General features: G+C 36.2%; 1 protein-coding gene across 1 annotated transcript; it reads left to right on the forward strand.

Annotated features, from left to right (window-relative positions):
- The first annotated feature begins 2,243 nt into the window (after positions 1-2,243).
- Positions 2,244-11,720, forward strand: LOC149814666 (large ribosomal subunit protein bL21m-like). Its single transcript, XM_089989196.1, has 5 exons — positions 2,244-2,738; positions 9,298-9,378; positions 10,385-10,486; positions 11,217-11,291; positions 11,384-11,720. The coding sequence occupies exons 1-5, from the start codon at positions 2,247-2,249 to the stop codon at positions 11,453-11,455; spliced, it is 822 nt and encodes a 273-aa protein (XP_089845322.1). The 5' UTR covers positions 2,244-2,246; the 3' UTR covers positions 11,456-11,720.
- Positions 11,721-12,807: the final 1,087 nt, after the last annotated feature.

Consider the following 12,807-nt stretch of genomic DNA (forward strand, 5'->3'; position numbering starts at 1 on the left):
TATCTCATGAAAAGGAATGGAGAAGTCTCCAAGATCTTGAGCATGACTATCATTAAATAGCTTATCAAAATAATCTTTCCATCTCTCCTTAATCTCCTCATCTTTGACTAAAACCCTTTGCGTTTCATCTTTGATACATCTAACCATACCCAAATCCTTCGATTTCCTATCTCTCATCTTTGCAAGCCTATAAATATCCTTCTCGCCTTCTTTGGTATCCAACTTGTCATAAACCTCCTTATATACCTTAGCCCTCGCGTTTCGAACAACTTTTTTAGCTTCCTTCTTTGCTATCATATATTTCTCCAAATTCTCATTATCACGACTCTTACTTAGATTTCTATAACACTCTCTTTTAACCTTAATAGCTAATTTGACATCCTCATTCCACCATGATGTATCCTTACCTAGTGGTGCACCGCCTTTAGACTCACCCAATACCTCCTTAGCTACCTTTCTCATACCACCCGCTATCTTATTCCACATTGATTCTGAATCCTCCTCGAGACACCAATCAACTTCCTTAACTACCTGCTCTACAAACATTCCTTGTTTAGCTCCTTTCAGTGCCCACCACTTAATTCTAGGATCTATCCTATGTCTATCCCTTTTGCGGCATTGTCTAATTCTAAGATCTAAAATTAAGACTCTATGTTGTGTAGCTACACTTTCTCCTGGTATAACCTTACAATCGATGCAACAACCCCTATCTCTCTTTCTAAGTAGGAAAAAATCTATCTGACTCGTATTAACCCCACTTTTAAATGTTACTAGGTGAGACTCCCTCTTCCTAAACCAGGTGTTTGCTAAGATCATATCATAGGACAAACAAAAATCTAAAATCCTTTCTCCACTTTCATTTCTTTCTCCTATACCATAGCCTCCATGGATATTCTCAAATCCATCCCTACTAATGCCTACATGTCCATTAAGGTCACCGCCGATGAAAAGCTTTTCTCCATAAGATGTCTCTTGTACTACTCCATCTAAATCTTCCCAAAATTGATGCTTAATGGAATCATCTAAACCTACTTGAGGTGCATAAACACTAATAATATTAATAATATCCGTACCTAATACTAATTTAATAAGTAAAATTCTATCACCCTTCCTACGGACCTCAACTACATTATCTATAAACTGATGACTCATAACAATCCCTACTCCATTCCTATTCCTATTTATTCCTGTATACCAAATCTTATATCCCCAAGGTTCTATCACTTTAGCTTTCTCACCTACCCATTTGGTCTCTTGAAGACATAAAATATCAATCTTTCTCCTACACATAACATCTACTAACTCTACCAACTTACCAGTTAAAGACCCTATGTTCCAAGTGGCTAACCTAATTTTATGGTCTTGGACTAACTTCTTTACCCCCACCCGTCCAACAAAGTGAGGGAACCCTTGCCTATTTGACACCACACCCGGGCGCCGGTGTGACGCGTCGCTTCTGGGCGACGACCTAGCAACCCTTGCACATTTATCACTGCCTCCGGGCCTAGAGAGTACAACGCGTCGCTCAGTAGGGAACGCCCCAACGAAATTCTCATATTGGTTCATTTTCATAGGATATGACAAAGTTTTTATGCTGGCTGTCACAGGCCTACCGCAACCCTCCTCCTTTATCCGGGCTTGGGACCGGCAGTGTATAACTACACAGGCGGAGTTTAATGTTGAAAAATCAACCGTCTAAAATCTTTGTAAATTTTCTAGGCTCCAAACGTCATTTTTTTTCATGGAAAATACATGATCCAAGTGTGGATTCTTAGTAAATCCACCATGCCCCAACACATTTATAAGGCAGAAACGTAAAAAGCACCAAATAAGCTGAAAAGCCCATTTAGCATGTGGTTTAGCACCAAAATGGGTTTAGCACATACCCATTTTGGTGTGTGTATAATAATAATAATAATAATAATAATAATAATAATAATAATAATAATAATAATAATAATAATAATAATAATAATACATTAGTGGACTCCACTGGATCCAGTAGTGCTCACACACAAAGTTTGGTTCCAGATTCAACTCCACCACAAGGAATCCAGTTCTGGACCCGGACACATTGCAAAAAATTTCGGACTTCCAATGATCCGATCCGTATCCAACCCGTTTGATCCGAGACAATGACGAGTACGACTCGTTTTCGTCTCGGATCGTCCTTAAACCCTGTTTTCCCGCTTCTGCAGAAGCGATAGAGTGGCTGATCGAGGGAGTCCTCAAGAGTTGCGTGGTCCATGGCGGCAAGGCGACCCCTCCACTCGCTGCTCTCCGCCCGTCTTCTCTCTTCCACCTTCTCTCTAAACAACCCCATAAGAACCCTAGAACCCCTCCCTCTCTTCTCCTCCGACCCGCCTCTTTCTCGCTCTCCTCCCTCGGGCTCGCTTCAGAAATGCGAATTCGGCCAGGAAATCGTATCCAACTTTCGTCTCGGCTTCTCGACGACGACCCGGAAGCCCGATTTCAGGCCGAATCGGGAAGAGGAAGAAGAAGAAGAAGAAGAAGAAGAAGAAGAAGAAGAAGAAGAAGAAGAAGAAGAAGAAGATGACGATGTGGATGACGATAGCGATGAGGAGGAGGGTGAGGTCTCTAACTGCGTGGTTGAAAGAGAGATAAGCGATGCTGAGAAGGTGGAAGAGGCGGCTGAGATTGGATACAGAGTGATCGGGCAATTGCAACCGTCCGATCGACCGTTCAAACCGTGGGAGTCTATCTTCGCTGTGATTCAGGTTTCGTAGTGATTTTCCTTTTAGGTTCTGTTCCCTTTATTTTTTCCTGAATTTTCATGAAAATGATTTTTTCCTTTTTCCTGTGGTGCATTTTCATCATTTCTATTTTCTCTGATGTCCTTTTTTGCCGAAATGGTGTTGTTCAGATTGACAGTAGAAATTACTTATTCAGTTCTTTTTTGGTTCTTTTTAGAGTAAGGTTTGGTGTCATTGGAAGTCTAGAATCTCCTTGATTTTTTTGTTTGAACATTCTTGTGTTTCAGTTAGCTGGACTCTCGATTATTGAATTGGAACTCCAACCTATCTCATAATTCGTGCATTTCCAATTCTGCGGACACAACCGACATTGTGAAGAATCAAGTAGTCAAGCAGTTTCTTGAATTACGTTTTCGAAGGAGATTTTAGGTTAAGCGACTGTGCAAGAAGGAGCTGATAAAGCAGAGCAAGAAAGTTCTCATCTAGAAAATGGAGGGGAAATCGGGCATGATCAGGAAGTGCAAGGCTGATCTCAACTAGGTGATGGTGATGCTTGTGCTCCGCTGCATCATTTTGCTTGTGGTTATGGTGGCCTGATAGGCGATGAAGGATTAATCCAGGTGGATAAATTATTCAATGCCAGAAGCAGATCGAAGCATATAGTGGAAGTCGTACTAAAGAGATTTTCGACTTTATGCTTAAGCTAAACGAATATACTTTAGGGTTCTGACCTTACATTCAAAAGGAAGACCCACATTGTGAGCTAAAATTATCCAAAAAAACTGCATGGCGTTGGAATTTGAGATATGAAATGAAAAGCCTGAACTCTTAGCCATTTGAAGAGCTTCACAAAGGTGCATTTTACTAGTGGTACGTTGAAAATGTAGTTGCTTTGACAGGATGTTGAAGAGTTTCAAATGGATCGGTGAATAAGTCGAGAACGCCAAGGATGTAAAGAAATACTTCTGATGATTGGATAGAATGGCTTATACTTCTGATAATGATTTCGTGGAATATCTTAGGTTGACATATATAACTAACAGTATCTTTGCTTTGAGTAAGACAATTTCCTGGTTGCCTCAGGACAAAGGAAATATGGATGAAATAAAAAAAACATTATTATGAGGAATAAGAAAGCCCTTTTATTTTTTGTGACATGGAAAATATTTTTTAAGGGCTAGGCATGAAGTATGAGTAAATGGCATGTGAACAAGTAGAGAAAATAGTAATTCCTACACCACCACCTATGTCGACATGGTCATTTCCAGTAAATTGGATTGGAAAGACAGGCTTGCAAGGTCATTTATTTGGTGATTAGTGTCACCCACCTCTAGATACCACACTTTCTTGGGCATGTTCTGATAATCTGATGGGTTGGAAGAGGCATGAACTGCCACCAAATGTAATGAAGGTTGTAGGACCTTCTCCGGAGCAAACAAAACAAATTGGAAAGTCAATGGAGTCCTATTGGCTTCCTTGTAGGACTGGAAAAATGATTAGAGGGACGAGTAGTACCATGACATGGCCATATCATGTGTCTATATAATGGGTCTATTCAGTAGGGGCTAGCAGAGTGGACATCGACATCCACGTCAACCTGGATATGACCTCAACAGTGGTGGATGCAGGAGCAGAAGATGGGGGTTCTTCATGATGGACAGTATGTTGTTTCTCAAGACAATATTCCTGGTGCAATTGAACTTTCCATTGATATAATTCCAGAGGGCTTGAAGTCAACTTCACTGATCATGTACATTATTCTCTGAATCAGCAAAAATTTTCTCAATTGCTTTCAATTAATCAATGAAGACCTTGCATTTATGAGCATGCTCAGCCATCAAGTATCAATTTCTCTTTGTGTGTTAAGTTTATGCAGCAGTTGTGGGAACCATATATGATAGTGTAACAGATAAGGTTCTTAGAACATAAACAGATCTGATACTGTGTAATCTATGTCACATGGATATGGCTGTGGATACAGGGATACAACCATTTTTGTGAAGTTTTCAATATGACTAATATATAAGGGATAGGGAATGGGAGTATGTGTGGCATAGTGTGTAATAGATAAGGTTCTTAAAATATAAAAACGGATCTGAGATGAGGTAAACTAATCACATGCTTTCATTGAGAATAGCATAAGTCCTACTTAATAAAGTTGGTCCTATTTAGCACAGACAACATAAGCTAGATTAGTGGTAGTAGAGGGTTTCCCACCAAGAGAGGATTTTTTTTGCACACAGAGGTAACTTGTTGATAAGGCCTATGAAGTCAATCCTATACCAGGACTATAACTTTATTTAAAATTTTTTTTGGATAATAGGATTATAACTTTATAAGAAACTTAGACTGCCATGATGCCCAATTAGCTGAGGTAAAATAAGATATGTTGGAAGGCAAGGGGAGCTCGGTGTCAAGTGTAACCTCACTATGATGGAGGTAGCACAATATTTGGATATGTAGCTATGAAGCATGGTGATCAACAGATAGAAAAAGGACCAAGAGAAAGATGCAAGTCTTTCTGCTCCTTTACCACAAAAATCCCACACCTTATTATGATAAAATTCTTCGATCAACTGGCATCCATCAATGTTGACTGGAAAGTCATATTTTTAATGGATAATTTAGGCCAGCGTTGCCATCTTTAGATCCGATTCCGGAGGAGAATATATGTCAAAAGAATTTCAAAATTATCTCAAATAAAATATCATTATTCATCAAAGATCTTGTCCCAAAACTCTTTAACAAAATGACCTTGCCAAAAGAAAGCATAGGCATCTTATTGAAACCACAAGAACTTTTCTCATTTCTAAAAATATTTCAAAGAATTTTTGGTTCGAAGCCGCTCTTTCCGCAATATATCTTATAAATAGGATTCCATCTTCATCTTTAAAAAATGTTTTTCTCTTTGAAATTTTATTTTAAAATATCTTTAGATTTTAAAAGATTAAGAATATTTGGCTGCAAATGTTTTGTTCTTTTTAAGGACAAGACAAACTCTCACCAAAAGCTCTTGAATGTGCTTTTATTGGCTATGATGAAAATAAAAAAGGATATAGGTGTTATGATGTTAAAAATAATAAACTTTGTGTCTCAAGAAATGTGACTTTTCTTGAAGAACAAAATAGATTTGAACATAAAAAGCCCAAGGAAGATATTGATTATTCTTTCTTATTTGACTTGTTACTTAGAAATGACTATAAAAAATCTAATGATACAATTTGTGATAATGAAATTGTTTGTGATAACCATTCTCATCAAGGAGATGATTCTCCTAGTGAGAATCCTAATGACATTCATATGTATACTCGGCGTGAGGGAAATGAACATCAAAATGCTTTTGACATATATTCACAAAATCTTTCCTTAGAAGACCAAGTAGAGAAATCCCTACCTAGACGATCCTCTAAGAGTAGTAGACCTCATCAAAAGTTTGTGGCATATGATTCCTTTTCTCCAAATTATAGAACTTGTCTAATGATGATTCATTCATATCATGAGACTTTCAACTTTAAAGAAGTTGAGCAATATTTACATTGGATAGATGGTATGGCATTAGAATTAGAAGCAGTCAACAAAGCTAACACTTGAAAAATTATAAGTCTCATTTTGAGAAAAAAGGCTATTGGGTGTAGATGGGTTTATAAAGTCAAAACTAAAAGTGATGAGTTATTGGAAAGATATAAAGCTAGGCTAGTTGCTAAGGGTTATGCACAAGATTATAGAATTGATGATGAGAAAACTTTTGCTCCGGTTGCTAGAATGACTAGTGTAAGAACTTTAATAGCCTTAGCATCTATTAAACATTGACGTATCTACCAATTAGATGTCAAAAATGTTTTTCTAAATTTGGATCTTTGTGAAGAAGTCTATGTAGGTCCTCCGTCGGGTCTTGAGATAGAAAAAGGGAAAATCCTAAGTTTAATGAAGCTCTTTATGGTCTTAAAGAAGTTTCAAAAGCTTGATATGACCGCTTTAGTAAAGTTCTTGATAGTGAGTTTATTTCTTGTTATATTGATACTGCTCTTTTTGTTAAGAATTCAAGTGATCACATAACTATTTTGTTGTTATATGTTGATGATATGATCATCACTATAAATGATAAAATGGGCATTAAGTCTATTAAAAATGTTCTTAAAAATAATTTTGATATGTCTGACCTTGAATTTCTAAGGTATTTTTTAGGGATTGAAGTTGCCTATTCTCTTAGCGGATGTGTTCTTTCTCAAATGAAGCTTGTATCAGATATTATTGCTAAGTGTGACTTGACTGACTAAAAGAAACTGAAGACTCTAGAAGTTATCAATGCTAAGATGAGAGCCGGTGATTTGTCAATTGATTGGGTTACTAACATATTTGTCTATTACCAGGCCAAATATTGCTCATGCCGTTCACAATGCAAGTCAGTTTCAAAATGCCTCTACTACTATTCACATGGTTTCTGTTATGCGAATTATCATATATCTAAAGGAAACAATAACAAAAGGACTATTCTTATCCTCTTCTTCATCTCGCAATTTAATTTCTTATACTGACTCTAATTGGGGTGGTAACCCCAATGATCATATTTCTACTACAGGTTATTGTGTTTTTCTTGGAGAATTATCAATTTTTTGCAGATGTAAGAAACAACAAAATGTATTTGTCTTCTAAAGAAGCCGAGTATAGGGCGATGGTCACAACTACGATTGAACTTATCTGGTTAAGTCTGTTCAAAGATATTAGAGTCATCATCTCTATTCATTTAAAGTTGTATTCTGACAATAAGAGTGTCATCTACATTGCTAGCAACCACACCTTTCATGAACAAACAAAGAACATCGAGATGGATTGTCATCATGTTCGGGATGAATTTTTTTGTGACACCATTCAACTGCCATATGTCACTTCAAAGTTTCAACTTGCAGATTTCTTTACCAAAGCCTTGTCATCTCCTCATTTCTACTTTCTCCTAAGCAAACTCTTGGTGATCTCACCGTTAGTTTGAGGGAGGGTGTTAAAATTTATGGATAATATCATATATATATATGTTTGTTTACACATATCTATATTATGTGTTTATGATATATATCTATACATATATATTTCATATATGTATATATATTTTTTATGAATGCCTTTTCTAATGCCTACTAGGGGCAATTTAGTGTTTTTGATCATATGTAAATAGACATCCGCTAGAGACATTTTTGGGTTTCTTTGTTTTTATTTTATTCTTTTTCTTTTTCATATTTAACCAAGGGCATATTTGGTATTCCCCTTAGAGTCGTTGGGACCCCCCCAACGACTCTATTGGAGCCCCACCGTGGTCCCCATGTATTGTATAAATAGGGGTGAATACTCCATTCATTCTTAATGCTTTTTGAAGCATTTCTTAATACATTGTTACTTATATTTTTAGTTTTCTCTTCTCACTTGGTGTGTGTTTGGTATTTGCACTTGTGGCACATTGTATTTGGTCTATTAGTGACATCTTGCTTATGGATTTGTGCTTTCTTGTAGTCACTTTGTGACATTGTTTTTGACACTTGTATTTCATTACAATTACATCTGTATATAAAGGGTGTCAACAACATTGCACACCTCACTTAGATCCATGACCCAAAATCGGACTGAAACCCAAAGCTCATTAAGCCGGTTCTTTACAATGTGAATCACTATCACACCCACGTTCTATTATTCTTTTTCCATGGTTGTTGACTAAAGATTGGAGGGTCCAGTTATGTAAATTTTGATAATGGAGCTGTGGGGATGTTATTATATGTTACTTCATGATATTAAGCTTTTAGTCTGAAGAGATCAACCTGGATATACATTATCCATGCTCTCCAAATTAAAGTTTTTGATGCAAGACAACAATTGTGCGTGGTTGGTAGTCTTGTTCCAGTCTTTTCTGTAGCCTCTCAGAATGGCAACTAGGGTGGATTGCTTAACTGTGTCAAGTTGGTGTCATTGAGGTGGGAATACACTTCAATAACTCTCTCTCTCTCTTCATTTTCTCATGTGGTGATCAAGCTTTGAAACTTTAAAACTTTAAAACTTGTTTTTCACTTTTGGTCATATATATCACAATATTGGTCTATGCAATATCTCATTGAGGGTTTTCTTTGGGAAAATTAAAAAATGAGTGGATTTTCTTGGGAAAACCACCAACTCACAGATTTTATAAATCAATAATAATAAGAAATTTGAAAATTTTTTTTTAACAAAACTGAATTCCTTGAAAAATATTGTGATTGTTACAGTTTTTTTCTTTTTTAAATATCATGATATTTTCCATTGTTATCAACCTTTTGAAACTACCTTTAAAAATGTGATATTTTCAATGTTTTGCAAATATTGGTGACTAGATGGAAGAAAAAATATATTTATGTACATGCATTGGTTTTAATGAGTTTGCTTGTCAAAAAAGAGAGGATGGAAAAGCTATCAAGTTTGATGCTCAGGCTACAGATACAGTCTTTACTACTCAAATTGCAGTTGCTCGGATGTCATAATAGGTTTTCAAAATTAACTTCTTTAGTTTCATTCTTATGGATGCTTGGTTATTTTGATATATTTTTTCTATTTTTCATGGGTATAGATTGGCTCTCATCAGTTCAAAGTTTGCAATGGGGACTGTATCTACACTGAGAGGCTGAAATGGTGTGAAGTAAACGACAAGGTATAAGGTACTGCTGAATTTTTGTTTGTTGTTTCTTCAGTTTGTGTAGTTGTGCTTCCAAGCTATTACTTGTGATTATCTCACAGCACCTGGTTCCTTGTTTATTGTATGATTTCTTCTCTGAATTAACCAGCTTTTCTGATGTCTGAATTTCTTGACATATATTGTATTCAAATATAGGTATTAGAATGATATACAAAAATTGTTAAATGGTGCAGAAAAGAGGAGTTGAATTAAGATTTTTGATATTAATAAGTATGAAGTATACATAAGTTAGTAGGTGAGTTTATGATCTATTGTTGAAACATATAAAAACACATTTCAAATAGAGCTTGACAGTTATCAGTGTGTTTTTAGTGAGTTAATAGCATGATGTGTAGTAAACTGGAGTTTAAGCCATTTAGCTCCACTATTAATGCCATAGTGACAATAATTAAGAATATGGCATTAATCATGCTATTTTATAGTTAATGTTACTTTTCAGTCATTATTCTGGAAACAGTTTGTTATGGAAGAGAAGTACTTCTGATGCATGATGATTTGTGGGAAGCATGATTCTGTTCTGTTAGAATAGAGACTTCCTCTCATCGGGATATTATCTTGAAATGGGTATCACGATTATGTTGTGATGATATTGTAAATGATTATGATATTGGTGAATGATTGATGAAGTGAGTTTACTTTTAATCTTGTCACTGTTCTTTCTGAGGAAGTGGATGGTGTATGCATCATTGCAAACCGGTCTGCTCACTTGATCTGTCACCTGGTTCTGTGCTTTGGTTGATGAATCATGTTTTGTCTTTAGTTGATCTATTTCCCATTTATTGGGTGTGGCAGCCTTGGGAAATAAAACCAACTTTTCGTGCATAGCCACTGCTATTGCACATAGATTTTTGCAGTTTAAAATTAGTTGTTGATTTCTCAGAAGCCGAATTCACCCTTAGTATACTTTCATGGAGATTATGATTCACATTATATTGATTGACTGTGCTTCCTGTTTGGACAGCTGGTTCTTAACAGGGTTCTGTTGCTTGGATCGAAATCTCAGACAATAATCGGCAGGCCAACTCTGCCAGATGCAGAAGTTCATGCGGTGGTTGAAGAGCATGTGAGAGGCTGAATCCTTGTTACTGTCATTATTTTTTGATTGAATGACGTAGTAGTACTGCTAGATAGAGCTCTTTTGCAATGCCAGTTATTGACAGCATTTTTTGGAAAACCATTTTTGAAATTTCTCTATACTTTGCGTGTTTTTTTCCCCTCAAAATTCAGAACATCCTCTTTCTTGCTGAGAAGTAGCATATGTCACCTTTCTCCTTTTTTTGAGCCATTGACCTTCCTTTTTCGTTTCCCCCCCTCCTTGCAGGAGCCTGTGAAACATATTACAAAAATTCTTTGACCCATTATTTTTCAAGCATTAGTCTGACAATTTCATTTCAGCTTCCGCTTACTTTGGCCCAGTTGCAGCTAAACCATGATCTATCTTTATCTTTATCAGTGTTTCTATCCACGCTGTGTAAACTTCAGAAAAAAAGAGAGTGGATAGTAGTTGGTATCATTTAATCACAAAATTGAATTTTTCTTTCCCCATGATCCTAGCATGTTAGTTGGAAACATTTTTTGACATGACATTTTCAGTTTTTAATTTTCCTAAGATCCTTTTGTGTCTCCTATTTTTTGGAAGTTTATATGGATCGTTATACTTTCTGTTTCCCCTGAATTTGGTACAGGAAAAATGCCACAATATTTGGCTTTTACAGAACCTATGGTGTTTTTTCTTGTGATGCATTTTCTTTATCTTTTAATAACCATGTATGACAAACTATTTCACTTTTCAGGCTAAAGATGCAAAAGTAATTATATTTAAGAAAAAGCGGAGGAAAAATTACCGTCGAACCAAGGGGCATCGCCAGGTAAAACAAACCAAGGGAGTAGAAGATTCTCATTTTCTGTTTGTTGGTTAATCCAATAGTTAATCTGCACATCTGGCTTGTCATGTCTGCAGGAACTGACCAGACTCAGAATAACAGATATTCAAGGAGTAGAGAAGCCACAAGATACAGTAATGGCTGATTAGATATTGAGTTTTTTTTTTCAAGAAGGCAATCTGTGACATGGATGTGTAGTTGGCACTCCTATGAATATCTATCTCTATGTTTCACATTTTTTAAAGTTATATGCAAGACCTTACTGACAATGGTGGTAAAACCCCAGTTAGAGATGCATTTGTTAGTTGGCCTTTTTTTCCATCCAAGATGTAGGAAAATACAGGATATTTGTTCGGGCTATCAGTCTTGGAACACTCTGTTTGGTATATGCACTTGGATTTTGAACTTCTTTTTGGAGACTGGAGTGTGTAGCTTGCAAGCACTTCCCTGGAAGTTTCCATTCTATTCAACTCATTTGAATGTGCTTAAGATTTTGAACTTTTTGGAGACTGGAGTTTGTAGCTTGCAAGCACTTCCCTGGAAGTTTCCATTCTATTAAACTCATGTGAATGTGCTCAACTTGATTCTCATGGATTCTGTTCCAATTCTTAGATTCTTGGGGCAACATATTTGTTGGTTAACTAACCTTGTCTGTGGTTGTGTGTGTGTGTATATATATATATATATATATATATATATATATATATATATATATATATATATATATATATATATATATATATATATATATATATATAGAGAGAGAGAGAGAGAGAGAGAGAGAGAGAGAGAGAGAGAGAGAGAGAGAGATCCGTTAAAAATGGGCATTGAATTTGATGGTCCAAATCATCCATTTTGTCTGCTAGATTAGCACCTTGAGATTGCACTTAGGAGTCTACATCCTCAAGCAGAAATAATGTGGTTCCTTTGGAATCCTTGACATATTAGCATTATATTGTTACTGATTATGTAGTTTCAAAGCTATGAGCGGCATATTTGAATGCTTTGCAACTGTAGATGGCCTTCTAGTATACTGACTGCCATATCATGGATTTTTGGATTTTTTTTAAGGATTTTTTTTAAGTGAACAGAAGGGAGCCATCAATTGTACCTAGGGGATAGGGGGTTAGCACATAAACCTATCTTAGGTTAATTCTTTTGGGGTTTGGAATATGATAGCATCCCGACCCAGTTAGTGTGGATATTTTGGATTTGAACATCCCTATTAGATGGATGGATCTGCTGATCCATATGGGTGTACGTGGGAATTCAATTAGGATAAGGGGTAGTCCAGTCATATCCAAATAAAAGGATGAAGCTAGGCGATTCAGAGGATGTGTAGGGGTAGAAGGAGCAGTTTTCAGGGGGCGTATTTATCCATTTACAGGATTGGTGCCACTTGAAGGAAAAAATGGGACTAAAGTGGAGGAAGATCCCTCCTTTGATAGGGACGTTTGATTTATTCCTTATTTCATTTGATTTTTTTTGCTTTATTTTTTAT

The sequence above is a fragment of the Nuphar pumila genome, chromosome 15 (assembly GCF_984573655.1).
Source record: "Nuphar pumila chromosome 15, dmNupPumi1.hap1.1, whole genome shotgun sequence".
NCBI classification, from domain to species: Eukaryota; Viridiplantae; Streptophyta; class Magnoliopsida; order Nymphaeales; family Nymphaeaceae; genus Nuphar; species Nuphar pumila.

Excerpts from the sequence above, each read along its gene's own strand:
- LOC149814666 (XM_089989196.1), top strand. The coding sequence starts at position 2,247 with ATGGCGGCAAGGCGACCCCTCCACTCGCTGCTCTCCGCCCGTCTTCTC. Across the intron at positions 9,379-10,384 it reads GGTGTGAAGTAAACGACAAG|CTGGTTCTTAACAGGGTTCT; the intron begins GTATAAGGTACT and ends CTGTTTGGACAG. Across the intron at positions 10,487-11,216 it reads ATGCGGTGGTTGAAGAGCAT|GCTAAAGATGCAAAAGTAAT; the intron begins GTGAGAGGCTGA and ends TTCACTTTTCAG.